Source organism: Schistocerca nitens, chromosome 8 (assembly GCF_023898315.1).
Source record: "Schistocerca nitens isolate TAMUIC-IGC-003100 chromosome 8, iqSchNite1.1, whole genome shotgun sequence".
NCBI lineage: Eukaryota > Metazoa > Arthropoda > Insecta > Orthoptera > Acrididae > Schistocerca > Schistocerca nitens.
The window spans coordinates 244610787-244636948 of record NC_064621.1 but is presented as its reverse complement, the minus strand read 5'-3'; the positions used below and the strand labels follow the sequence as shown (position 1 = coordinate 244636948).

The window sequence follows — 26162 nt, the reverse complement described above, 5'->3', positions numbered from 1 at the left end:
ATCAGATTTTCAGGCATTACCTCTCACTACGGCCTACACTTAACGCTAAGAGTAGTGGCGTTTAACGCGGTTCTGGCGCTGCAGTCTGGAACCGCGAGACCGCTACGGTCGCAGGTTCGAATCCTGCCTCGGGCATGGATGTGTGTGATGTCCTTAGGTTAGGTTTAACTAGTTCTAAGTTCTAGGGGACTAATGACCTCAGCAGTTGAGTCCCATAGTGCTCAGAGCCATTTGAACCATTTTTAGTGGCGTTTGCCTAGAGTTGTCAGTGCTAACAGACAAGCAGCACTGCGTGAAGTAGCCGCAGGAATTCATCTGGGACGTACAACGAACGTATCCGTTATGGCAGTGAGGCGAAATCTGGCGTTAAAGGGCTGTGGCAGCAGACGACCGTGCTAACAGCACAAATCGCCTGCAGCGCCTATCCTGGTCTCATGGCTATGTGGGTTGGACCCTAGACGACTGGAAAACCGTGGCCTCGTCAGATTAGTCCCAATTTCAGCTGGTAAGAGCTGATGATAGGGTGGCGCAGATCCCACGAAGCCATTGACTCAAGTTGTCAACAAGGCACTGTTCAAGCTGGTGGTGGCTTATCAATGGTGTAGGTTGTGTTTACATGGAATGGACTGAGTTCCTGTGAGCCAACTGAATCTATCATCGACTGGAAATGCTTATGTTCGGCTACTTGTAGACTATTTGCTACCATTCATTGATTTCATGTTCCCAGACAACGATTCGCCTTGTCACCGAGCCACATTCGTTCGCGATTGGTTTGAAGAACATTCTGGACAATTCGAGCGAATGATCTGGCCGCCCAGATCACCCGACATGAATCCCATCGAACATTTATGCGGCGTACTTAAGAGGTCAGTCAGTTCGTGCACAAAATCCTGCACCGGCAACACTTTCGCAATTTTGACGGCTATAGAGGTAGCATTGCTTAATATTTCTGCAGGGTACTTGTTGTGACTATGCAACACAGCCAAGTCACAACGAGAGGAAGCCGAAAGGCACGCGTTAAGCTCACGCAGATTGGCGTGAGGTCTGGAACAGTTAAAAGGAAATGAGTCTACTAAATAAAGTACGGAGCTTCTTGAATACTTAACTTTAATCCACAATTGTAGAACATCTCTCTTGACTGTACAGGCATTAATATAAATATCAAATGAATACGGCGCCTTGCTAGGTCGTAGCAAATGACGAAGCTGAAGGCTATGCTAACTATCGTCTCGGCAAATGAGAGCGTAATTGTCAGTGATCCATGGCTATCAACGTCGGCTGTACAACTGGGGCGAGTGCCAGGACGTCTCTCTAGACCTGCCGTGTGGTGGCGCTCGGTCTGCTATCACTGACAGTGGCGACACGCGGGTCCGCGGCCGATTTAAAAGCTACCACCTAGCAAGTGTGGTGTCTGGCGGTGACACCACAGTACTTCCAACGACTTGTTGATTCCAAGCCACGTCGAGTTGTCGGTCATAAGGAGGTTCGTCACGATATAAGGAGATACACCGTGACTTCTGTCTCCTCAGTGTACAGCTGCAAAGGAAGTATACTTCCTTTCGATAGCAGTTGTAGAAATGTCATGTCCCTTATGATTATCCGGGCTGTTATGCCGTGGTCGGTTGATGAATTTTGTCTCAATTCCCAACGTTTCGTCTCCGTCTGCGGGAGACATCTTCAAGGAGGTCTGTAGATCGATGGAAGGTCCAACACACCCGCTGGCTCGCTAGCGGCATAACAGCCCGGATAGTCATAATGGACATGACATTTCCGGCCGTGAAAGCCTACATTTTAGTATCAGTTATAGAAATGATCTACGGAATATGTAGCTAAGTAATGTTTAGCAATGTCCAGAGGGCTCACGCAACTGACTGGCGTGTAGTTGTGTGCTGTACCTTGGCTTGCACTCCGGCATGGAGGCGACCCACGGATCCAGGTGGCGGCCGGTGAGGGCTGGCGAGCACGTTGCACACCGGTAAGGCCTCCGTCTGGCCGTACCACTGCACCAGCGGCCGGCCCGTACACGCCTCCACCCACGCGTGCGTCTCCGCGTTGAGAGCGGCTCCTCCGGTGAAGCACAGACGCACCTGCTGCATTGCCGGCCGCAGTCGGCCTTCCGGAGAATGGCGAGCCAGCGACACCCACTGGTTCGGCGGCATGAAGATGGCGGTGGGCTGCGGAAAAACACACGCCACGTTTGCCCTTCCTGTGACTCGTCTCGCTACACTAGTGGCCAAAGCGTAGCCAAATTAAGAAATGAGCACATTTCCTCAAATGGGCATCGGAAGCTTTAAACTACGAGATTACTCATTAGACTTTTGGTATAAAAAAGCATGTAAAATATGTAATTATAAAAGTTATGGAACTTAACGATACACATTAAACGAAAATTAAAAACTGCAAACTGTCTTATACAACAACAAAGAATTTATAAGGCATACCGGGTGATGAAAAAGTCAGTATAAATTTGAAAACTAAATAAATCACAGAATAATGTAGATAGAGAGGTAAAAATTGACACACGTGCTTGGAATGACATGGGGTTTTATTAGAACCAAAAAACTACAAAAGTTAAAAAATATCCGACAGATGGCGCTTCATCTGATCAGAATAGCAAGAATTAGCATAACAAAGTAAGACAAAGCAAAGATCATGTTCTTTACAGGAAATGCTCAATATGTCCACCATCATTCCTCAACAATAGCTGTAGTCGAGGAATAATGTTGTGAACAGCACTGTAAAGCATATCCGGAGTTATGGCGAGGCATTGGCGTCGGATGTTGTCTTTCAGCATCCCTATAGATGTCGGTCGATCACGATACACTTGCGACTTCAGGTAACCCCAAAGCCAATAATCGTATGGACTGAGGTCTGGGGACCTGGGAGGCCAAGCATGATGAAAGTGGCGGCTGAGCACACGATCAAGAGATCTTTCACACGTCTAGCAATATGGGGTGGAGCGCCATCCTGCATAAACATCGTACGTTCCAGCAGGCGTTTATCAGCCAGGTTGGGGATGATGCGATTCTGTAACATATCGGCGTACCTCTCACCCGTCACGGTAGCAGTTACAAAACCGGAATCACCCATTTCGTCGAAGAAAAAAGGCCCTATAACGGTTTTTTTGCTCTAATAAAATCCCATGTCATTCGAAGCATGTGTGTCAATTTTTACCTCTCTATCTACATTATTCCGCGGTTTATTAAGTTTTCAAATTTATACTGACTTTTTGATCACCCGGTATACCATCCCTAAGGGTAGATAGGATAACCAGTGAAGATACTCTCAATTGATTGCGCAGTAATGAAATGTATGGCATAGCTACACAAAAGGAGGGTCAGTTCATAGAACACATCGCGAGGCACCAACAGATAGTCGTTCAGTAATGGAGGGAAGAGACGGGTAGAGGGTAAAAACTTTAGGGAGATACCATTGCTTGACTACAGCCAAATTACATGAAATGATCCTGCGGTATTGATGGCAAGTTTGGCCGTCGAGGTGCAAGTCTTTTCAGTTTACGCCATATTGGGTAACCTGCGTGTCGATGACGATGAAATGATGATGAGGACAATACCCAGTTCCCGGGCGGAGAAAAGATCTCCGACTCGGCTAGGAATCGAGGCCGGGCCTGCTGCATGGTAGACGCCCTGACCACTCAGACTAAGGAGACGGACTTGATTACAAAAAGCAGACCCAAATGAATGTACCACCAAGCTCAAAAGCGTCCCAATAACTTGAATTTCATTTCTCCTCATTGGTACGTAGACCAAATAAAGTAACTTTCTTGCAAGTCCTCCAACCTCTTTCCGCTTGACTACAGAAAATTTTTACAACAAACTGGTGGAGAAACTGCCCTGTATAGCAATTAATCTAGATATAAAATAATAGCAAAAAACCTGCAAATATCAGGAAATATGTTGTTAGAGATGAGACAATCTTTAACTCTTGAAAACTCAGATTTATTACAATAAACGACATTTCAAAAACCAAGTCTCATCTCGAAATTATATGATGAAAATGTTTATACTGTGTTGGGTTCCGGGTCACCTATCCGGCAGCTATTGTCCCCAATAATTAACGACGAAGGCAACTCAAGTACTTTCAGCTGGTTGTCCCACCGTTTGCTACAGGTTACCTACTTGTTCCTGCTATGAGATAAGAAAATAATGGGTTACGTCTTGTTAGGTTGAGACGGAATTTTAATCTTGGACAGTTGTGCTTAAGTTTTTGTATGTCCATCCTTTTTGACTGGAGATTTGAGGGACTGTGGCCCTTCGCTTATGTAATAAAATGGAACACCTACAGCCATCCTTATGATGTTGTTTATTATATGGCCACCAGTTTCGGTGCTTCAGTGCACCACCTCCTGTCTTAACTGACGCTGAGAGGATTAACTCTAATCGTGGCCAACAACTATGAACTGGTTTTCGCAGTCTACCTGTAACAAAGATGTAGCCTCCAACCATCAACTACCTAGTTTGTAGTGTTGGGGCAGTTCGGGGCGCTGAGCAGACTCGTCTACGCTCACCGAGAGCGAGGTAGCCAGGGGAGCGTGAGTCTTGGCCGGCCCTGTCCTAAACGTTTCATGTAATACTCAACGACGCGTAAGTCGCCGACGCTGGGTCAAGTAGGAAAATTTTCATTAGGCTGATGAACAACCCCAGGGAGGGTCTCCTGGTAATTAATGCCGTGCGACCGTTTCATCTCATAACATGTAGTGGTTCTCGGATCCTAGGGAACGCCTGTTGCCAGACAACACGTGCTTACAGTCAGAAAATCTTTCAGAATTTGCATGCACTATAATATTTTTCTATAGTTTCAAAATCGAATCTAAAAACTTGGCACAGGAATATCGATGTTTCACAAACGGGTATTATGTTTGGTGCAATAGTCCACTCCATGAAGGAAAATTAGGGGAAAAATCGTGTAATCGCATATTTTTGCACTGTGCTGGGAGGAAGTGCCCTGAAAGACGTACTAAACATCTTGACTGTTTGGGTGTGAGCATTGGAGTGGGGGGCTGGGGGTACTGCAAGGTCACTTTTTTTGTGTTTTTCTTGAATAACTCTAAAAGCGCGGCTCATAGTGAATAGATTTCCCAGTACAAAATTAAAGTACATTACGTCTCTGCATGTCCATCATTTCACAAATGGCTGCAGTACCTCGGCTGTTCAGTATAGTACGTCAGATCAAATACCTTCAGTGGTCTAGATTTCCAAATGGTTATTTTATTTGGATATCAGTTTCGGGATATATTTTGCAATCTTCAGGCCCCCCGACCAACGTGTAGGAAGGATCCCATCTTTTGTCCAGTCAAAACACGGGCCAGAATTCAAAGACGCATCTGTATGTTATTGAGACAGCGATCACTTGCTACAACACCTGGCTGGTCGGCATACTAAACTACTTTACATTTCATGTAAAAAAAAAAAAAAGACGTTGGTACTGGTTTTTCTCTAGGTCTAATAATTTCCGCGTTTCAGGGTGTTAAAAATATTATTCTAACGGCATAAAATTAGTATTTATCTTTAATTGAACTGGGTTAAAAACGAATATTAAATATGGATACCACATCTTAGTACAGGAGAAGGGTATCAGGGGTAGACTGTATTCTGGGAGCGGAAGAGAGAGGAGAGGTATGGGGTAGAAGTGCGAGGGAAGGCAGATCGCCGGATTACTTCCCTCCTTCATAAGTCTGCAGACTGAAGGTCGAACAGGTGATTCCTCACTCTTATCTAGCCCATTGCCTCACAAGAGGCCAGTACAAAGTCATACGGACCCTTCACACAGTTCCTCGACAGTCACTGGCGAGAGTGTGCAGACGTGGGCGGGAGCATTTGTTTCCCAGAAAATGCAGGTGAGAGTTACTAACACTATAACCAAAAAACGCATGCCCACAGAATCTACGTAAATCTGTGCAAGCTGTTCTGTCCTGCTAAAGGAGAAACTGACGCTTAACCGTCTCCTATGGCGTTCTTGCGGGAGAGGCAGCGTCCCCCACCATGAACGCTGCTCACCTTTCAGTTTGGAGACTGACTGTACCTCCTCAGCATTTACTATCAAGTTCACTTCTGTGATACACAAAACGACTTCACTGAGCTCGTGTTTGTATAGCGGAATTATTTTTACTTTACTGAATGAGTACTTAGTATGTAAAAAGCTCAACAGCTGGAGGTGTCAAGTGTCCACCACTCTGAACAGCCTTTTGCAAGTGCAACATGCTGTAAATATGCGTTCAACGATATCGATTTCATTGCCTCCACTGCATCTGTCTGGAATACCTTTCACAGCCCGAGGCCTATCAAATGCATCACTCCAGCCAACTGTCTGGAATACTTTTCACAACCCGTGTGGTATCAAACACATCACATCAGCCAACTGTCTGAAATACTTCTCACAGGACGAGCGATACCAAAAGCATTATCCCATCCTCAGATCTCCCAAAATCTGAAGAGGCCCAGAGGCTTAAATTTTCTCCCTCTACAGCAGAAGTAGGTCACCTACGCGTTACAGAACTTCACATATTTCAACTTAAGTCAAGCGACACATTACAGTAAATTGCTGCTTTACACTTGATGAGTTCCATTACAAAAGGAGTATTCACACCCATCTGCGAAGATAAACTGCGGGTGTGTGGTAAGTGACTCCACACAGCGCAGCCCACTCTACAAGTGCCAAAAATTCTTCGATAGGAAAGATTTATGCAGTCCACCAGTAATACTGTTAATACTGGAAGAGGTGTAGTATCGTTTTGGTCATTCATTAATTCACCACCAAGTGACTAAAACACAATTACACACGCTCCACGATGCACTGTCGACGACAGACAGATGTAAGGTGCCACATTTAGGAGTCCAGTCCCTTTCCTACCAATACTACGTAGGCCACTGACAACATCACACTTACAAATTGAAAACGCAGGGACGTATCTCATATAAAAGCTCACTTAACACCTGCAAATAAGTAGTCATCCCATAAGCTGAAAGTGATGCCACTATGTAAACACGTCCTCAGTAAAGTTATTTTGTCTGTTCACACAAGACAACTGGACCGGAAATGCTGAGGAGGTAAAGGACGTCTGTAAACTGAAAAGCGAGAAACGTTTGTATTGGAGGAAGTCACCTTTCCCAGAAGAACGCTACAGCTGCCGTACTGGATGAGTAAGAATCAATTTCAGCTCTAGCAGCGCAGAACAGTGTGCAGAGATTTACGTAGATTCTGTCCATATACGTTACTTGCCTTACTATTATTAGTAACTCATATCTGATTTCCATATAGCGCTAAAGTACTTCGAGCAAAGTAAAGACCGCCCGGCGCGAATGCGCACTGCTTCGCCACCATTCGCAAGGAACTCTATGGAGGGTCCGTATAACTTTGTGAAACACCCTGAAGTTGCTTCTTGTCATGTAGTGGGGTAGGTAGGGTGTGGAATCACCTAATTGACCTTCGGTCTGCGCACCTATGAAGGAGAAAAGTGAGTGAATACGATCCGGCGATCTACCTTCCCTTGCGTTTCTACCCTACACACCTTCCTCCTCCATCTTTGTTACACCACGGGAACACAATTTATCCCGTAATACGGCTCTTCTGCACTTATATGTAGTACAAACATTTTAAGTTAGGTTTAACCCAGTTCACTTAAAGTTAAACATTAATTTTATATCGTTAGGACAATATTTTTAATATCAGCCTCTGTTGATCCATCATCATCGAGAAAATCTTCGGATGAAGCACTTGGGGCACGGTTTGGAATTCACGACATCCAAGAATATATGGCAGTGTGTGACAATATCGTTTATTTTTGTGAGATGAATACGGGGCCTGAAGATGGCAAAGAGGAACGCCGAAAGCCGGTTGCTGTGGCCGAGCGGTTCTAGGCGCTTCAGTCCGGAACCGCGCGACTGCTACGGTCGCAGGTTCGAATCCTGCCTTGAGCATGGATGTGTGTGATGTCCTTAGGTTAGTTAGGTTTAAGTAGTTCTAAGTTCTAGTGGACTGATGACCTCATATGTTAAGTTCCATAGTGCTCAGAGCCATTTGAACCATTTTCAACGCCGAAACTGGTAGCCAAAACAAAATAAAATAACACCTCAACTACACTGCTGTTGGTGAATTTCGTTCATGAATATACTTAATACTCTGCGATTTTTGTATCCCCTACAACACCGAAACTATTAGTCACTGAGAAAGATGAGTCAGACCTCTTTTGTAGGATATTTAATGTAGTTTAATTCTGTACTGGGAAACGTTTTAACTAGAAGGTGCAGTTGTTGAGTCGAGAAAAACCAATAAAGTGGCCTTTAAAGCACCCCCTCCCCCACTATCACTCCAACGTTCACACCCCACTGGTCAGAATGTTTAGTATGTTCTTCATGACAGTCCCTCCTATCATTGTGCAAAAACGTGGGATTACACGATTTTTCCGCTAAACGACCTTCTTTGATGTCCTCTGACTGGGCTACAACACCGGTACAAAATATCGATTCTTTTGTTTCAGGACGTGTTCCTTAACAACAGGAAGTGACGTGATAATGAGACTGAGCAGATGAACCATCAATTTATTTTCAACATGTAAGAATACTCTATTGATGACACTGTTGTGGTTTTCCTAGAGACACGTGGATTATTCGTTTTAACAACTTGAAAAGAATGAATAGTTGCCTCATAAATGGACGTTAAACATGAAAATTGAAAGAATGAAGTAAAATGTTAAAAACGACAACATCCTTGAAAAATTAAAGTGTGGTACCTATACGGCGAAAAATAAAAAAAAAATTAAATTTAAATTTCTATAGAGAGAATATTTGGAATAATAGTATTTACGAACAATGTGTAGCTCATAAGGAAAGAAAGATTACATGTCAACGGACTCCAGGCGTTACTACTTGCTATAATGAATTGAAATGGAGTTGCCTGCCGCCTGAGTAACGGTACTTTTGTCTATTGTGTGCGCGATAGCATTAAGAAGAATAGCCATGAGAGATCTGCCTTCCTAGGGAACAAAAAAGTCAACCTCCCAGTTCCTAGTATAGGTCATTAGATGCGCGCATCTCCATAATCCTCAAATGGCTGTTGGAGTAACAAAAGAGTTGAACGCCAAAACACATTCGACAAAAGCTTACTCCTTTGAAATTCAAATAATGGTTAACATCTGCGAGGCGCTAATTTAAAGTAGCATGTTGTTATTTCCTTCATTTGTGAAGAGGTGTTCGTTTCTACTACGTGTCCGCTGATTCTTACTAGTGTAAGTAGAAATCGTTGTCATTGGAACTACTGTCAACCTGTGCGGTCTAACAATGGGTGGTAGTCGTTGAGTAGTTGTTATGCAGTACAGCAGCCTTCATTTAATGAATTTCGTTGTCTCTACTGCAAATAAGCACCACATTTGAGCATGAAACTCTAAAATGCGCTGTCATGAAAACCAGCTGTTAGATACTCGTATGGCATGAAAGTGTTATAGCCTGTGAATGAAGTTATCTCTCAGTTTTTTCGTAGTCAACAATGAGTTGTAAGTGAGCAGTAGAGCTTGAATGTGCTTTTTGTGCAACATAGTGTATTGTGAGGTTTAAAAGCGTGGGGAACGGAAGTGAACAAATTACAGATATTCGTAAGTTTTTGTACCTCATAAACGAAAAAAAAAACGAAAATAAAAGTGAGGGTGTCTGAAACCGTATCACCTACGATGAAATATCACAAAAGATTGATGAGTTAAACTCAAATATCTCTGTTAAAATCCCAGTAATTATACTGATTGGGTACAGAATTAAAGACAAAGCTAGTACCTCAGCTGGCTTCTAGTACTGCGATCAAAAAGATAGTAGTCTCATGGTCTGTGTTTCTGGTGGCATATATTACACTGAAAGAAAAAAAATAGAGTGACAGTTTCCACAAGAATTGGACTCTATTGATTTCATAGAAAAATTTTAATTTGATGAATGGCTAACATCACACATAGAGAACACTGTGATTGCACTGTCTGTCGTTCATCATGATCGGTTTACTGTACAGCAGTTAAAGATACACTTTCTAAGTTTTTTTGGACTTTTTTGACTGTATATGACAGTTCCATTCACCAATTTCAAAACGTTTTATGAATCAGCCAAAACGCATTTCAGTTCCAAAAAGCATAATGATGCAGTTGAAAAGTGAAGTATTATCGTTAATACGACGTACCAAATTAAGAGTGTTGAAGAAGTCATCAATAAGAACCTTGCGAAATTAGTACAAAATAATTGCACTAAGTTGAAAGCAAATCTTTCTTGTACATTGTTTTCTACAGTACTTGATTGCCTGTAAGAGGAAAAACAAATTCGATGCTGGTTTTGATGATTCATTGCAGCTTAGTGTGCAGTCAGATGACGAAACAGTGCGGAAGCATTTTGAAAGTATCTCTAAAAATACGGACTATAATTCTCTCTCTGACTGGTGACTAAAAACTATATAACAGGATTTTTCTTGCAGCTAATACTCTGAATGCATTCAGTAACTTATTCTTTAGTTTAGCCATGGTTGTTCCCTGACCCCACATGTGTTTGTAGTTTATTTGTTCCATGTCCTTGTATGTGTCTGTAATGGATTAGTAGTGATTTGTGTCCTGTGTGTAACTGGGTAAAATACTGAAATATCTTAGACGTGTGAACAGAAATAATATTTCTTTTTCGTTCTTTCTTGCCATTAATCATTAACATGTAACATCTTGGTATTTATTGCTATGCATATTTTCTTTTGTCCCTTTTTTGTAATATTGAAATATTTGCCTTTTACAACTGTTAGGAATATCATTTTTGCTCAATTCTACTGTCATGATTACACTACATGTACAGTTTTACATCAGTACCTTATCGTTAATTATTGTGATAAACTTTTGTATTTGTACTAAGTTTGTGCGAGAAAATTGTGTCTTGTTAGGAACTCCATACGTCATCGTACATATCATTTCTCATTTTCCAAACATTTTCTTTCATCTTAATTGGCTTATTCAACTATAAATTGTAATGTGTGTTCTGTTATGTTTCATTTTAGCTTTGCTCAACTTGCCAGGGAGATAATCATTATCACCAAAGCACACGCACAACTGTTCTGGAAGAGATAGACACTCAATATGCTAATATGCACTCAAAAACCTGAGTCGAAACAAGGCCCCGGGAGTGACAACATTCCATTAGAACTACTGACAGCGTTGGGAGAGCCAGTCCTGACAAAACTCTACCATCTGGTGAGCAAGATGTAAGAGACCGTCGAAATACTCTCAGACTTCAAGAAGAATATAATAATTCCAATCCCAAAGAAAGCAGGTGTTGACAGATGTGAAAATTACCGAACTATCAGTTTAATAAGTCACAGCTGCAAAATACTAATGCGAATTCTTTACAGACGAATGTAAAAACTGGTAGAAGCAGACCACGGCGAGGATCAGTTTGGATTCCGCAGAAATGTTGGAACACGTGAAGCAATACTGACCCTACGACTTATCTTAGAAAATAGATTAAGGAAAGGCAAACCTACATTTCTAGCATTTGTAGACTTAGAGAAAGCTTTTGACAAAGTTGACTGGAATACTCTCTTTCAAATTCTAAAGGTGGCAGAGAACGAAAGGCTATTTACAATTTGTACAGAAACCAGACGGCAGTTATAAGAGTCGAGGGGCATGAAAGGGAAGCAGTGGTTTGGAAGGGAGTGAGACGGGGTTGTAGCCTCTACCCGATGTTATTCAAAATGGTTCAAATGGCTCTGAGCACTATGGGACTCAACTGCTGAGGTTATTAGTCCCCTAGAACTTAGAACTAGTTAAACCTAACTAACCTAAGGACAGCACAAACATCCATGCCCGAGGCAGGATTCGAACCTGCGACCGTAGCGGTCTTGCGGTTCCAGACTGCAGCGCCTTTAACCGCACGGCCACTTCGGCCGGCCGATGTTATTCAATCTGTATATTGAGCAAGCAGTGAAAGAAACAAAAGAAAAATTCGGAGTAGGTATTAAAATCCATGGAGAAGAAATAAAAATTTTGAGGTTCGCCGATGACATTGTAATTCTGTCAGAGACAGCAAAGGACTTGGAAGAGCAGTTGAACGGAATGGACAGTGTCTTGAAAGGAGGATATAAGATGAACATCAACAAAAGCAAAACAAGGATAATGGAATGTAGTCGAATTAAGTCTGGCGATGCTGAGGGAATTAGATTAGGAAATGAGACACTTAAAGTAGTAAAGGCGTTTTGCTATTTGGAGAGCAATATAACTGATGATAGTCGAAGTAGAGAGGATATAAAATGTAGACTGGCAATGGCAAGGAAAGCGTTTCTGAAGAAAAGGAATTTGTTAATATTGAGTATAGATTTAAGTGTCAGGAAGTCGTTTCTGAAAGTATTTGTATGGAGTGTAGCCTTGTATGGAAGTGAAACATGGACGATAAATAGTTTGAACAAGAAGAGAATCGAAGCTTTCGAAATGTGGTGCTACAGAAGAATGCTGAAGATTAGATGGGTAGATCACATAACTAATGAGGAGGTATTGAATAGGATTGGGGAGAAGAGGAGTTTGTGGCACAACTTGACTAGAAGAAGGGATCGGTTGGTAGGACATGTTCTGAGGCATCAAGAGATCACCAATTTAGTATTGGAGGGCAGTGTGGAGGGTAAAAATCGTAGAGGGAGACCAAGAGATGAATACACTGAGCAGATTCAGAAGGATGTAGTTTGCAGCAGGTACTTGGAGATGAAGAAGCTTGCACAGGATAGAGTAGCATGGAGAGATGCATCAAACCAGCCTCAGGACTGAAGACCACAAGAACAACAATGCTAAGACGACAATGTTGCCGCCACTGCAAATGAACCAACGGATTGGGCGATGTGTCATTTAATATACAAATACGATGACCTGTGCTGTCATCAAAGAGAAACTGGAGATTCAAGGCAATACAAACTGAAATACTGGTATGGTGGAACAACGAGCCATCAGCATATGCGTCACTACTGCGACTAATGGATTTCTGGGATGTCGCTAACGAACACATTCCACCTGTCTTGCTGAGTCTACACCTATTACAAATACGTGATGTGTTTCCTGCACCAATGTTACTTCTTCTATGTATGGGGCAGTTACTGCTGTTTCGAAGAAGATGCTACATGGTTTTTCAGTGGAGGAAATATCATGTAACTGCCTTCCTGACTCGGTCCTCTAGTTCCTACATGTGTACTGTTTCATCACTTGATATAGTTCTCATTCTTGATTGTAAACTCTCAGAATCTAGATGTGTAATGTTGTGATAACTGTGCGCTACACTTTTACTTTCCTCCCTGAACAGAGTGGTCTCCTTTAATTTCACTTGCTGAATATCTTTCATACTATGCTATGTCTTTTGCATTACTCAAATATTTACTGGTTACGCCATACCTTATGTATTTATATAACTCACGTAATCAAAAGTGTAATTTTATTACTACTGTATTATGTATTTGAAAAGTATTTATATAACTCACGTAATCAAAAGCCTAATTTTATTACTACTGCATTGTGTATTTGAAACGTAATTTTTTCTTACAAGTCGAAGCAATTTTCACAGCTATATGAAGAAGATAGTATACAGTAAGACAATCTACTTATACCTTTGTTCAGAATTTCGCCGTAAATTTTATTTTTTGTATCTTTTCTGTGAATTTCTGTGTGGGAATTTGTCCTACAATCCTTGCTATTAGCAAGAAACATCCTTGCAAATTATTTCTGGCATAACGGGGAGGAGGGGGGTTTCCAACGTAACATTCAGTGAGAAGTAAGTCAGACAGTCAGGTGTTGGTCATGATGCTGAGCGGCCTGAAAGTAAGTAGCAGACCACAGTGATGCAAACGCAGCAGAAGTGTGAAGGTATTCTGGTAAAATTGTCGCTGCATTGCTTGATTGTGCATGATTTACGATGAGGTTGCAAAGGGCATGTTTTAGCAGGGTTTTTGATGATTGGTTCGGGTGAGTTATTTTGACTGTTGAGACGAGATTAAAGGAGCAAATTATCTGCTCAGTTGGCTTGCACTCATAGTTGTAGATTTACTACTCTTTTACCATCTCATTAGCTAATTACACGACAGAATTATATATTATAAGAAGCTAACTTTGTATAGATTGTTGTAATTGTTAAGGGATGAGAGTTTCACAATATAGTTTTTGAATAGTAATCTCTACTACATCATTCAGTAAGTTCAACTTCTTCCGCCGTCTCCTCTTGAAAATTGCACTCAGCGGAACACAGAACTAAGCATGATGTGCTTATGATAGTTGCTTTTCCTTGCTTTACACATGGGCAAGGCTTTTCTTTTCTTTAGGTGGTTTGCTGCTGTGCTGCATGTTAATATTCAACACTTCTGAGCAGTACCGAGTTTCGGTAGCCACAAGTTTAAGTTACGAAAAAAATTTAGGGCCAATTTGACATCTCAGTCAGGACAATAAGATCATTTACAGTTAAGCATTGTTTTTCAAAACTATTATCAGTATCATTTCAGGTAAATTTCAATTCAGATCTCTTTTCTTTGTCAGACATTTTCATTCTTACAGTACAGAGTTACGAGTTCGTGGGTATATCATTACTGTCCGAAATTTTATTTAGTCAGTCTGCGTGCGTAAATTTACAGGCCATTTTCACTTAATCGTTTTGGTTAGTTATTCTTTCCTAGTTAAGTTTGTAATTTTATGTAGAATTTTTTCTCTGTTAGCTTTAGTGTGTTGGAACTTCAAGAAACACATGCCGTGACGTCACCCATTGCAGCACTGCTAACAGCACTGCAGTATTATTGTGACTTTCGCATTTAAGTAAGAAGCTGCGTGAAACTCGAAAAAGTTTGCAATGAAAAGTATGTGTCGCAGTGATTTTGCATTTGGTGCGTATTACACCATACGTTGCTGCAAATGAAATTCAGCGAAGATATTGAATTTTCCGTGAGACTTGTGAGGAGGTCCCTATCAGTCTCCAATCTCAAGAAAATGGAATTTATGTAGCACAGTCACTTCTGACCACATGTATGTCAATATAGCCGGATATACAGCTTTTTTTTTTAAAAAAAAATCCAGTGCCGTAATTTTTAAAAAGTCACTGGTAGCTAGCGAAAAGAGAATATGCTAGTTTAAAAATAAACGTGAAATATTTTGTCTTATGTTCCAGAAAACCAACTCAACGAGGTTTCCTGTAAGGTATTGACCTCTATGGTCGCTTTTTGGTCGTTTAATAAGACACTCTGCTTCAAGATTCTGACTTTTGCTAGGTGAGTTTCTGAATTTATACTGCGTTTTGGCAAAAGAAGCACAATTAAACCAGCCAACAAGATAAATGTAGCCGTTATTCAGAGTATATTAAGCTTCTTCAAATTAGAAATGGTAAGAAATGCAGTCAAATTAAATCGCCAGTTCTGTTGCAGTTTTGGCAGAATCGTGTAAGCCATCATATTTTTAGTAGTAAGCCTCTGGAATGGAAATTTACCGAAAGAATTTTCTCCCTGTTCTCCATCTGAAAAATACGAAAATAATTCACAGCAGCAGATAGTGTAACGCAGTTTTGTTTCTATCTCTCTTCAAAGGGGAGTGGTGAACTTCTTCACCATACATCTTTTAATGTGCTGAAGATATATTACACGTATTTATAACTTATTTTAACCTTAATGAGTAGTCTCAAGCGGTTCATAAAGTAATGAATATCACGCTTTTGTAACCTTGTTATCCACAGTAAAGAGGCTTCAGATATGTTTTTCCTAATAGGACAGTGTTGCATTTTTGCTGCCAAATAGAACTGACCCAATAAAACTCTCTTCGTTGAACACATTCACGACTTGCAGAATTTTGCCAACCATTCGTCAACATCAGTATCACTGATAACTTAAAAGATATTTCTGGTAAGAAGTTTCACACTCTCACACTGTAAAGGGACAGGAACGGAAAGATGATGCACTGTTCGCTGTACTTTTTCATATGTCAGAAATAATGAAGTCTAGAAACAAAATCCTTTGGTAAATTTCAGTCCCAGCTGTTCATCGTTAATGGTACACTGGGTTACAGAGTTCCCAAGGAATTGTAACACAAGATTTATTTTCACCTGACTTTTTAAGCTTTCTTTTTTCAGTAGTGTCACAAGTGACGACTTTTTGAAAACGCATAGAGGGTCTTTATTTAGATGTCATGTTAAGTTTTGCTTATTTTGCCAAACCACAACAGAAATTGGAGAAACTTTTTGATTATAGTCGTAAATGGAACGATATTTTATTATCACGCTACACTGTGAGGGCACCAAATATTTTTTTACCAAATCGTTCTTTAAAATCACAACAACAACGTTGAGCGGTAGTTCTTATACGTGCAGGCAAACAATATAGTCGAATGCATTGTTGTCCGATTTTGTACAGGAAGAGAATACATTTGTGAAAATCGATTTTTTTCACTGTAAGGAAAGGTTCACGTATTCTAATGAAACAGAGAGAATCGTTTCGAGAGTTTACTATATTGTGTGAAAGTCTCCGATAAGTTCCTGATAAGTTCCATGAATGCACTAGAATGTCCATGTCTACATTTGTTTACGTTTTGAGAAAGATCTATGCACACTTGAGACAAATCCTGCACCAATTTCAATTCTACTATATCGCCAGAGGAAAAACTTGCAGTTATCTTGATGTATTGTATTGTATTGTATGTTAACCGGGGACCTAAAAACGACGGAGAGGCTCCGTCCCCGCCGCAGCCGCAGTGGTCCACAACCCCACGACGACTACCGCAGTCCACTTCACCCCTCCACCGCCCCACACCGAACCCAGGGTTACTGTGTGGTTCGGCCCCCGGTGGGCCCCCCAGGGAACGTCTCACACCAGACGAGTGTAACCCCTATGTTTGCGTGGTAGAGTAATGGTGGTGTACGCGTACGTGGAGAACTTGTTTGCGCAGCAATCGCCGACATAGTGTAAATGAGGCGGAATAAGGGGAACCAGTCCGCATTCGCCGAGGCAGATGGAAAACCGCCTAAAAACCATCTACAGACTGGCCGGTTCACCGGACCTCGACACAAATCCGCCGGACGGATTCGTGCCCGGGACCAGGCGCTCCTTCCCGCCCGGAAAGCTGTGCGTTAGACCGCACGGCCAACCGGGCGGGCATCTTGATGTAAGTAAAAGTTCAACTTTTTGCTTTTTAAAATTTTATTTTAAACGAAAACAGCATTACGCAAGTCAAACGATTGCATCTTACTTCACCAGTGGCAAGAAATTTGCGAGACATATTTCTGAATTAATTTTGTCAGAACAGGATGACACAGTACTATTTACATGTCGTCAGTATTAAGCTTCATTGCTATTTCATTCAATATCTCCTTCCAGTCGACCTGTTTTTATACTGAGGGTGACTAGAGTGCTAAATTACTGGCGTTTCTTACACGCTGTGATAATTTCTTCAAAAAATATAGCTCGCAGCTCGCTGCACACTCAAGAAACACGAACTCGTTTGTGTTGCACGTGCACGACCTGCTGCACACTGTTACCATCAAATGCATGCACCTCCCGAAATGCTTACTGCCAGGACACTTCCATACCATTAAACAAGTTTGTGTTGTGTGCTGGTTGCCTACTCATCCACATTAACTCACATTTTTCTACATTTACAGCTAGCTCCCAATCATAACACCTTCGCTGCTGTTCTTTAAGCTCATATTGAATAATGATTCTAAATTGTTTGAAGTTCATTTGTTGAGATTTAATTAACTTGTTTAGATACGATATTTCAGTGCCTATGTTGCTCTGAATTACAATGAAATGTCCCTTATGCATGAACCTCTCCCCTTAATGGGATTATACATCATGGATCTACGAGTACAGGGGCCCTACTCTGTATCTTTCGGCCATTTTGCCGATCGGTTCGGTGCGCTCGTGTACCGAACAGATCGGCAAAAAAATTCGAAACAGAGCCCCAACATTATTCAGTAAGCATTTCAAAAGCAATGCCGAACGGTCCTAGCGAACTGAAAAGCTGTTGTCAGTTGTCCTCGCGCCAACCAATGGAAAGCAATCTGCCTCAGACCCGCGCATGCGCGCTGCAGCGCCATTCTTCACAGAACCGGAAAGTGTGGTTAGAGTACGTAATACTGTTCAAATTTCGCTGAGCACGGGCTTCCATGAATGCATGATAACAATAAAGTATTGACTGTGTTTTGGAAACTATCATAAATGTCACATTATGTCATTTTATTCTCATTTACATCGACGTCTTGTTTTGGATTTTACGTTGCAGCATACGAGTCAGGAATGGAGTGTAGTACCACACTGAACAAAGTCACCTATAGGAACACCCGAAAAATTCGTCACTTTTTTCTGTTTTCCATCGTTCCTTAGTTACTTCAAAATTCATGGAGGTACGTTCCGTCTATGCAGCTAGTTGAAGGCAGTTTGTTTATTGCCATATGCGTTTCGTTTCCTTTATTCATGATGATGCTTCATAAATAAAAGAAGCGAAATGCGAATGGGAATAAACTGCCTTCAATTAGTTGCATGGACGGGACACATCTCCACGAATCTGGCAAATTATTTAAGAGGGAGTCAAAGAATAAGAAAACGCATAGAATTTAGTTGCAGCTCACTCCTAGAGATCCAAATGATGAAGTAACTTCTTCCCTATATGATACATCAACGATTTCGTTAAAAAAAAAAACAAAATTTTAAAAAAATCGACTTTTCGAGAGCGTGTGGCGACTGCAGCTATAGGATTCGTTGTAGTTTATAACACGCATCTGATGAATCAAAATGTTTCATATATGGTCATATAGTCTGAAAATATTGTGGCGGGAACCTTTTATCTCTGTCTACTTTTGTTAAGGATTCGATCGCAGATAAATACCTGTGACAAGCTAGAGTATAAAGACGATTTACTAGTACCATTCGCAGTACTTTACGTTGTGCTCTTAGATTCCTGTCTGACCACACTCTCTGAAACCGCTAAGTATTCCGAAAAAAAATAGTGATTTATTTGTGACAAGAAGTAGTATAAATGTCATTGTCAGTTGTTTCACGCACAAGAATTTAATCTTTCGTTTCTTAAACACATGGAAGTCGCGAAATCGGAGATACTCGTTCCTGAGTAAGCGCGCTATTACGTGTAAATTACTGCGAATAATTCAGAAAAATGTTTAACTTTGACGAGTAACGAAGTCTCAGAATGTGTTGCAAACACGAAGAGGAAAGAAATATATTTTCCCATTTGCCCTTTGCCACGGCCGTTCGTCGCCTTATTTTTCTTCCCAGTTGGTTTATTTGTCATCACAGATTACACTATAATACCACGCGTTAGAAAACTTTCAGTAATGCAGAACATACATCTTAACTGTATCGTGGCCAAAATTAAACTAGTTACAGTATTAATATTCAATCATTCATATATTACTCATTTTGTCTCTTCGCTACTACAACGTTTATGTTATGTAATTCCATTCGGTGGGACGCAGGCTGACTTCGTTGCCGAATGATGCGGGAGGAAGGCGTAAATGCATGACTTCACAAAATTCCTTTGTACTGTTACTTAAAAGTTTTAACGCGTTTCGATAATTAATAGGTAAACCATTTACGGAAAAGAGCACGCGAAGTCGCTAGTAATTTCAGCTAACACTCATATAATATACGTAAGCAGAGCCGATGTCTCGATAGTTAATGATCTTTAAACTCTTAATTGCATAAAAATAACAGGTATTTTGAGAGAATAGTGACCGAAAACTTTTTTTATGTTATAATCATTCACAGTAACAACCTAGCCTAACCATGTTTCTAACAAAGGAAATAGTCCATTACGAACTCACTTTCGAACTTGACGCATCCTTTCGTGATTCTTTAGTAACACAGTCACTAAATCCAAACCCAAAACCGCACAATATGTTTAAAATAACAAATTATGGGTGTAAATAAACCACAGCTAACTGAACGACAGGGTCATACCGAAATCCAAAACCTCTCGGTATAGTTGTCGGCGGCAGGACCGTTCAGTAACAGGTCTCAGAAGCTTACTGAATAGGAAATTCGGATAAAGAACCGAAAATGACGTCACTACCGAGACGAGCCTTTTGCACCGATCGGTATGAACGATATAGATCAGGGCCGCAGGAGAAAACACATGGTTGACGACATGTGGAAGTTTGAATTCGGCAGGGAATCGTGCTCGGATAGCCATATGGTAAGATGACCGCTAGCGATAACCGGGAAATGCCGGTTCGAGTCCCGGTCCGGCACAAACCTTCGTTGTCGTCGTTCCACTATACAGCTGATGGTTGTTCACATTCGCAACGTCGAGTGCGTTTCATGAACTTGTTTGAAGGTTATACCTCCGCGAAGCAAATCCAATCTGTGAATGAATTTTATATTTTGTGGCCTAGCACTTTTCGTCCCCTGCTCCACGCAGTGCTATTAATTCAGTTTTGTAATCACTGACTTCACATACCTCAACCCGTGAAGTTTAATTTCGTTTCCTCCTCCTCTTCAGGATACTTCACTTTTTTTTCAAGTAATGTGTTTTGTTCAAGCCTTGATAACATGTTTCAAATATTCCCGTTTTGCTACATAGTGTGAATCTGTAGACGTTTCCTGTAGAAACGGATTCTGTCTGAATATAACAAGACTACTGTTAAATCTGTTGGAGGACTTAAAATATAAAGTGGTACAAGGTCGAGTAATATTTTATTTAGATTAATTGAATGACTGAAAGGCAACATTGGCTGTTGTCCTATTACATATTACAGGACAGTAACCGTATTTTAACCTGGGACTGTTTCATCTGTTTATGTCTAACCTTGGATCTCTCGATGTAGTCCAGTACAGTCTGGGGGTTGAATTCCGGCGTCACGATGCACTTCATTCCGGTGTCCAGGCTCCAGAACGTGAACAGAGTTCCGCTTAACCAGAAGAACCCGGTTGTGAACAGCAGGGTGTCGTCTTTCCCTAAAGGGGCATCGCTGCGCCTGAAAGCATAGATGACGACTGCTATGAGATCATCTGATCTACTTCAGCTGCTTGGAAGCTCTACGGTAAAAAAATTTGGTTTCTTCTCTTTGAAAAAACTAGTACTTTGTAAAGCAGAAAATAAGAAACGTAAATATTTCATACCATTCGACATTTGCATTCTGTTTACCACCTCACAAGCGCAGATAACAACACTAAATAAAATTCAGCTTCGCCACTTCCTCTCTTGGAAGACCACTTCAGCATTTTCGGGTATTTATTAAAAACATATGGTAGTTCAGATCAGACTTAAGGTAAATGAAAAAATTAAGATTAAGGGTAATACCACAATTGTGAGGCTTTTTCATTAAATTATAACAAATACACTTGACAGTGAACAGAGGCACTTTAATAAAACGGTTCACCAACCTCCGATTATCTGATCCTTGCACCAGGAAGAGCATTATGCTTAGCTTAACGTACCCTACAACATAGTATCAGAGATCATTACCCGGTTCTAAACCACTTTAGTAGTGCCATACGGTTCTCTCACGTTCTGAATTACAAAGTACAAGGTGTGTCTGAAAAATTCATTTAATGTCCTGATACGTAAACTGGATGAAGAGTTTAAATGTCTGGACGCATATGAACATGGAGAGTCATGCCAAGAGGCCAGGCATACCATAGAACACATGAAGCCATTTTGTTTACTGAATACAGCCACGTGCAGTGAGCGTAGTAAATCCTTGTATTTGTGTTATGAAGCAACACAAAAGATTTTATTTGAAAGCAGATGTTTTTAGCGTAGTCCATCTTTGCTTATAATAAATGAGAGTACCAAAATAGAGTGACATCTGCAACCAGTTACAAATGATTTTATTAACACTGTACGACACTTTTCAGGATTTCATACTCCACGGTGAAGTAGTACTGGTCTACATTTGCACCTGTGTTGGTGAACGTCTGAGTGACAATATTGTGAATTAGTTCCGGACAGTCTGTTATTTATTGGTGGATGTATTCAGATTATCAGAAACCAACATAGGACCTCCACTCTCTCATAACATTTCAGAATTTTTTTGCTCAAATTGGGACAAACAGCGGCGCTGAGGAAAGTGATGTTATGTACGTGTATGGGACAGATTTTATGATACAAAAGAATTGGTAAGTAATTTTTATAAGTGTTATCGGAGGAAAGCAAAATGATGACGATTCACAACGTTCATATCAACCACCAACAAACGTAACAAATGTAAAGCAGTCGTGACAGATAATGGGATAAAATTAGTGATTATCTCCGAGATTAAAACGAAAATACTCTATTACAAAAAAGAAAAGAAAAAAAGAAAAAAAGCGACGCATCACGAAGAAATTATCCGAATGGAATGGAAATCGGTAGATGTGATATATATGCACAGAAAAAACATGATTACAAATTCAGAAAAACTGGATGCTTTATTCAACAACAGAAAGACCTTCACAAATTGAGCATGTCAAAGACGCGTTGGTCTACCTCTGGCCCTTACGTAAGCAGTTATTTGGCACCGATTTATAGAGAATTTGGATGTCCTCCTAAGGGATATAGTGCCAAATTCTGTCCAACTGTAGCGTTAGATCGACGAAATCCCGAGATGTCTGGACTGTCCTGCTCACAACGCCCCAAACGTCCTCGATTAGGGAGAGACAGGAAGACCTTGCTGGCCAAGGTATGCTTCGGCAAGCACGATGATAAACAGCAGAAACTCTCGCTGTGTGAGGACTCACAATTATCTTGCTGAAATGTTAGCCCAGGATGGCTTGATACGAAGGGCAAAAAAAAAGGAACGTACAATATACCGTTGAAGTACCGCTGTGCTAAAAGCGTGTCCCGGCTAACAAACAAACGGGTCCTGTTATGGAATGAACTGCCACTCCAGAGCAACACTCCTGGTTGTCGGGACGTATGGAGGGCGACAGGTCCGTGGCGTCTTCTGCTTGGAATTCCATTGACTGGAGACGTCTTCAGTGATGAGTCCTGATGGCCAGCGTAGACGGGTGTGGAGACACACCAGACTTCGTTCGGATGCCAACCTGACTGTCGCTGCCATACGGCCCGACAACCAGGAGTGATGGTCTGGGGTGACATTTCTTTTCTTAGCAGGACCCCTTTGGATGTCATTCACCACACCATTGCAGCACAGCGTACATTTTGTTGCCCTTCACGGAAAGTCATCCAGAGCTTACTTCTCAGCAATATAATGCTATCCCACACAAGGCAAGAGATTTTACAGTTTGTCTTTCTGGAGGAAAACTCCACCTTGGCCCGCAAAGTCCCCATGTATCTCCCCATTTGAGGACGTTTAGAGCTTCATCGGCAGGGCTCTCCCGCCAGATCGGAATATTGACTAGATAATGCGCTATTTGCACAGATTTGGCACGATATCTCTCAGGAGGACATCCAACAAGTCTATCAATCAATGCGAAGAAGAATAACCGCCTGCATAAAGGTCAGAGGTGAGCCAAAGCCTTATTGACCCGCACAACTTATGAAGCTCTCTCTATCTCTTGAATAAATCATCCATTTTTAGGAAATTGTAATAACTTTTTGGTCTGTACATGCACATCACATCTACCGATTGCCGTCCCATTCAGTTAATTCATTCATGGTGCGTCGTTATTTTGTCTTAGAGGGTAACTGCGATTAAAATGAGTAATTTTGTCGAAAAATATGGTTAGGGTAAGTGAACCGTGCGTGGCTCGTGTTCCCGCCAGCATGTATTTTACACCCTGTTTTTTTTAACGTACTTCCACCTCACTACGCTAATTTAAATTATTACTCTCACTGAGTTGCTGCTTTGCGTGACCGTGACCGGCGCTAGCAGCGCGTATCGATATATCCCCTCTCGTAGTATCTTGGCTCGACTGCTATTACTTCCCGGTTGTTGGCTGTCGGATGGCAGTTCGGATCGCCAGTTCGGGTCTGCCAGTCAGTTGGAACGTGTCTGGAGCGCAGTCCGGACCTGACAGTCGGGAAGTTGCAATACGGCACTAGTGCAGTCGGGTTGGAGCAGCCGTGAGGTCTGCGTCGACATGGCTCGCCCGACCATTGCCGCCACGCATCACTTGAGCCGGGCCACGGTCTTGGTGGATCGTCGGTCGATCGTCCAACCGAAGACGCGTTTTGGCTCGCCGTTCGTTCACGAGTCGGCTGTGTGTGTGTGTGTGTGTGTGTGTGTGTGTATCGACTCCCAATTTGTCTTCGTGTGTGTTTAATTACTGTTGGGTGTCGTTCAAGTCACGTGCAGTGTTTGTCGGGTTGTGTGTGTAGTTAGTGTTATTTCCATTGATGACTGTCTGAGCTGTTGTCGGCATTCTGAGAGGAGTCGATCTGTTGTTGCGGACCAGGGAGGATATCTCCGTGCGGCGCGGTCGGCTGGGTCCGCTGCCGGTCCCTGCGCAGTTTCGGACCGTGTGGGGAGCTGTCCGATCGCGACGACCTTCGTGCCTCACCGAGCCAGGACGTGAAGTTCGCACGTACCGGTTGGTGTCAAGCAAGTCGTTTTGTCGGTCGGTCCGTGGCTGTCCCTTGGTTGGGCTCCGACGGATCAAGTGTAGTTGGGCTCACCACCTGTCTCGCCTAAGCGAACGAGGGCAGACCGGTCTCCCTGGAGTGCCAACGGTGTTTAATTGTCTGTTGTCAGCTACCTTAAATTTAAGGCTTCTGGCTATTTTTTATTTTTCTTAAAAATTTTGCAAAATTAAATTTTAAATTTATCTTTCAAGCTTAAACATTGCGGCCTTCTACCTTTAAAAGATTATTGTAATATATTTTAAAATTTTGAAACTTAATTGTGGCCTTAAGCCATTGGTATTGCACCTTGCATTTGTATGTTCTATTAGCTTAGCCTTAGGGCTTTCCACGTAGCCATGATAGCTTTTTTAATTTATTTGATTTGCCTCTTTAATTGCATGTTAATCTTTTTGATTTTTAAGATTTCTTGTTGTTAAATATTCTGACCTTCTGCCTTTAGAGTCTATGGTAATATATTCTAAAATTTTGAAATTTAATTGTTGTCCTCAGCCGTTTGTATTGCACATTACATATGTTTGCTGTTTTTTTAAATTATTTTATTGCTATCTTAATTGGATTTTTATCTTGTTGATTTGTTAAGATTTCTTGTTTGGAGGCCTTCAGCCGTAAAAAAGTTGCATTCGGTAAAGGTCCGGCTAAGTGCCCCTTTGTTTGTAAAGATTATTAAATTACAATAAATTACAATTAGAAGGTGGAACTGACCACAACCTATTTGGCCTTTTCGACAATCCTAATTACCTGTTCTGCCCAGCGGGTTTAGCGGGCGTATCAGTAAGATTTGATCCCAATTTGTGATATACAAACATTGATGAACAGAAAAAAATGGACAGTGTCTTCAGATTTCATTGAGTCGTATTATGAGATTCATATTTTGTGCAAACGATCGGCATAGGGACATGTTGCATCAACTTGATTGCTATCTTAATTGGATTTTTATCTTGTTGATTTGTTAAGATTTCTTGTTTGGAGGCCTTCAGCCGTAAAAAAGTTGCATTCGGTAAAGGTCCGGCTAAGTGCCCCTTTGTTTGTAAAGATTATTAAATTACAATAAATTACAATTAGAAGGTGGAACTGACCACAACCTATTTGGCCTTTTCGACAATCCTAATTACCTGTTCTGCCCAGCGGGTTTAGCGGGCGTATCAGTAAGATTTGATCCCAATTTGTGATATACAAACATTGATGAACAGAAAAAAATGGACAGTGTCTTCAGATTTCATTGAGTCGTATTATGAGATTCATATTTTGTGCAAACGATCGGCATAGGGACATGTTGCATCAACTTGATTGCTATCTTAATTGGATTTTTATCTTGTTGATTTGTTAAGATTTCTTGTTTGGAGGCCTTCAGCCGTAAAAAAGTTGCATTCGGTAAAGGTCCGGCTAAGTGCCCCTTTGTTTGTAAAGATTATTAAATTACAATAAATTACAATTAGAAGGTGGAACTGACCACAACCTATTTGGCCTTTTCGACAATCCTAATTACCTGTTCTGCCCAGCGGGTTTAGCGGGCGTATCAGTAAGATTTGATCCCAATTTGTGATATACAAACATTGATGAACAGAAAAAAAATGGACAGTGTCTTCAGATTTCATTGAGACGTATTATGAGATTCATATTTTGTGCAAACGATCGGCATAGGGACATGTTGCATCAACTT

General features: G+C 41.4%; 1 protein-coding gene across 1 annotated transcript in view; it reads right to left on the bottom strand.

Moving 5' to 3' along the window:
- LOC126199503 (uncharacterized) overlaps positions 1-26162 on the bottom strand; it is an 80360-nt gene that overhangs the window by 35301 nt on the left and 18897 nt on the right. The window contains exons 4-5 of the mRNA XM_049936426.1: positions 20783-20951; positions 1896-2174 (exon numbers count right to left, since the gene is read on the bottom strand). Coding sequence (XP_049792383.1) covers positions 1896-2174; positions 20783-20951 — 448 coding nt within the window. The remainder of the gene's footprint in view (positions 1-1895; positions 2175-20782; positions 20952-26162) is intronic.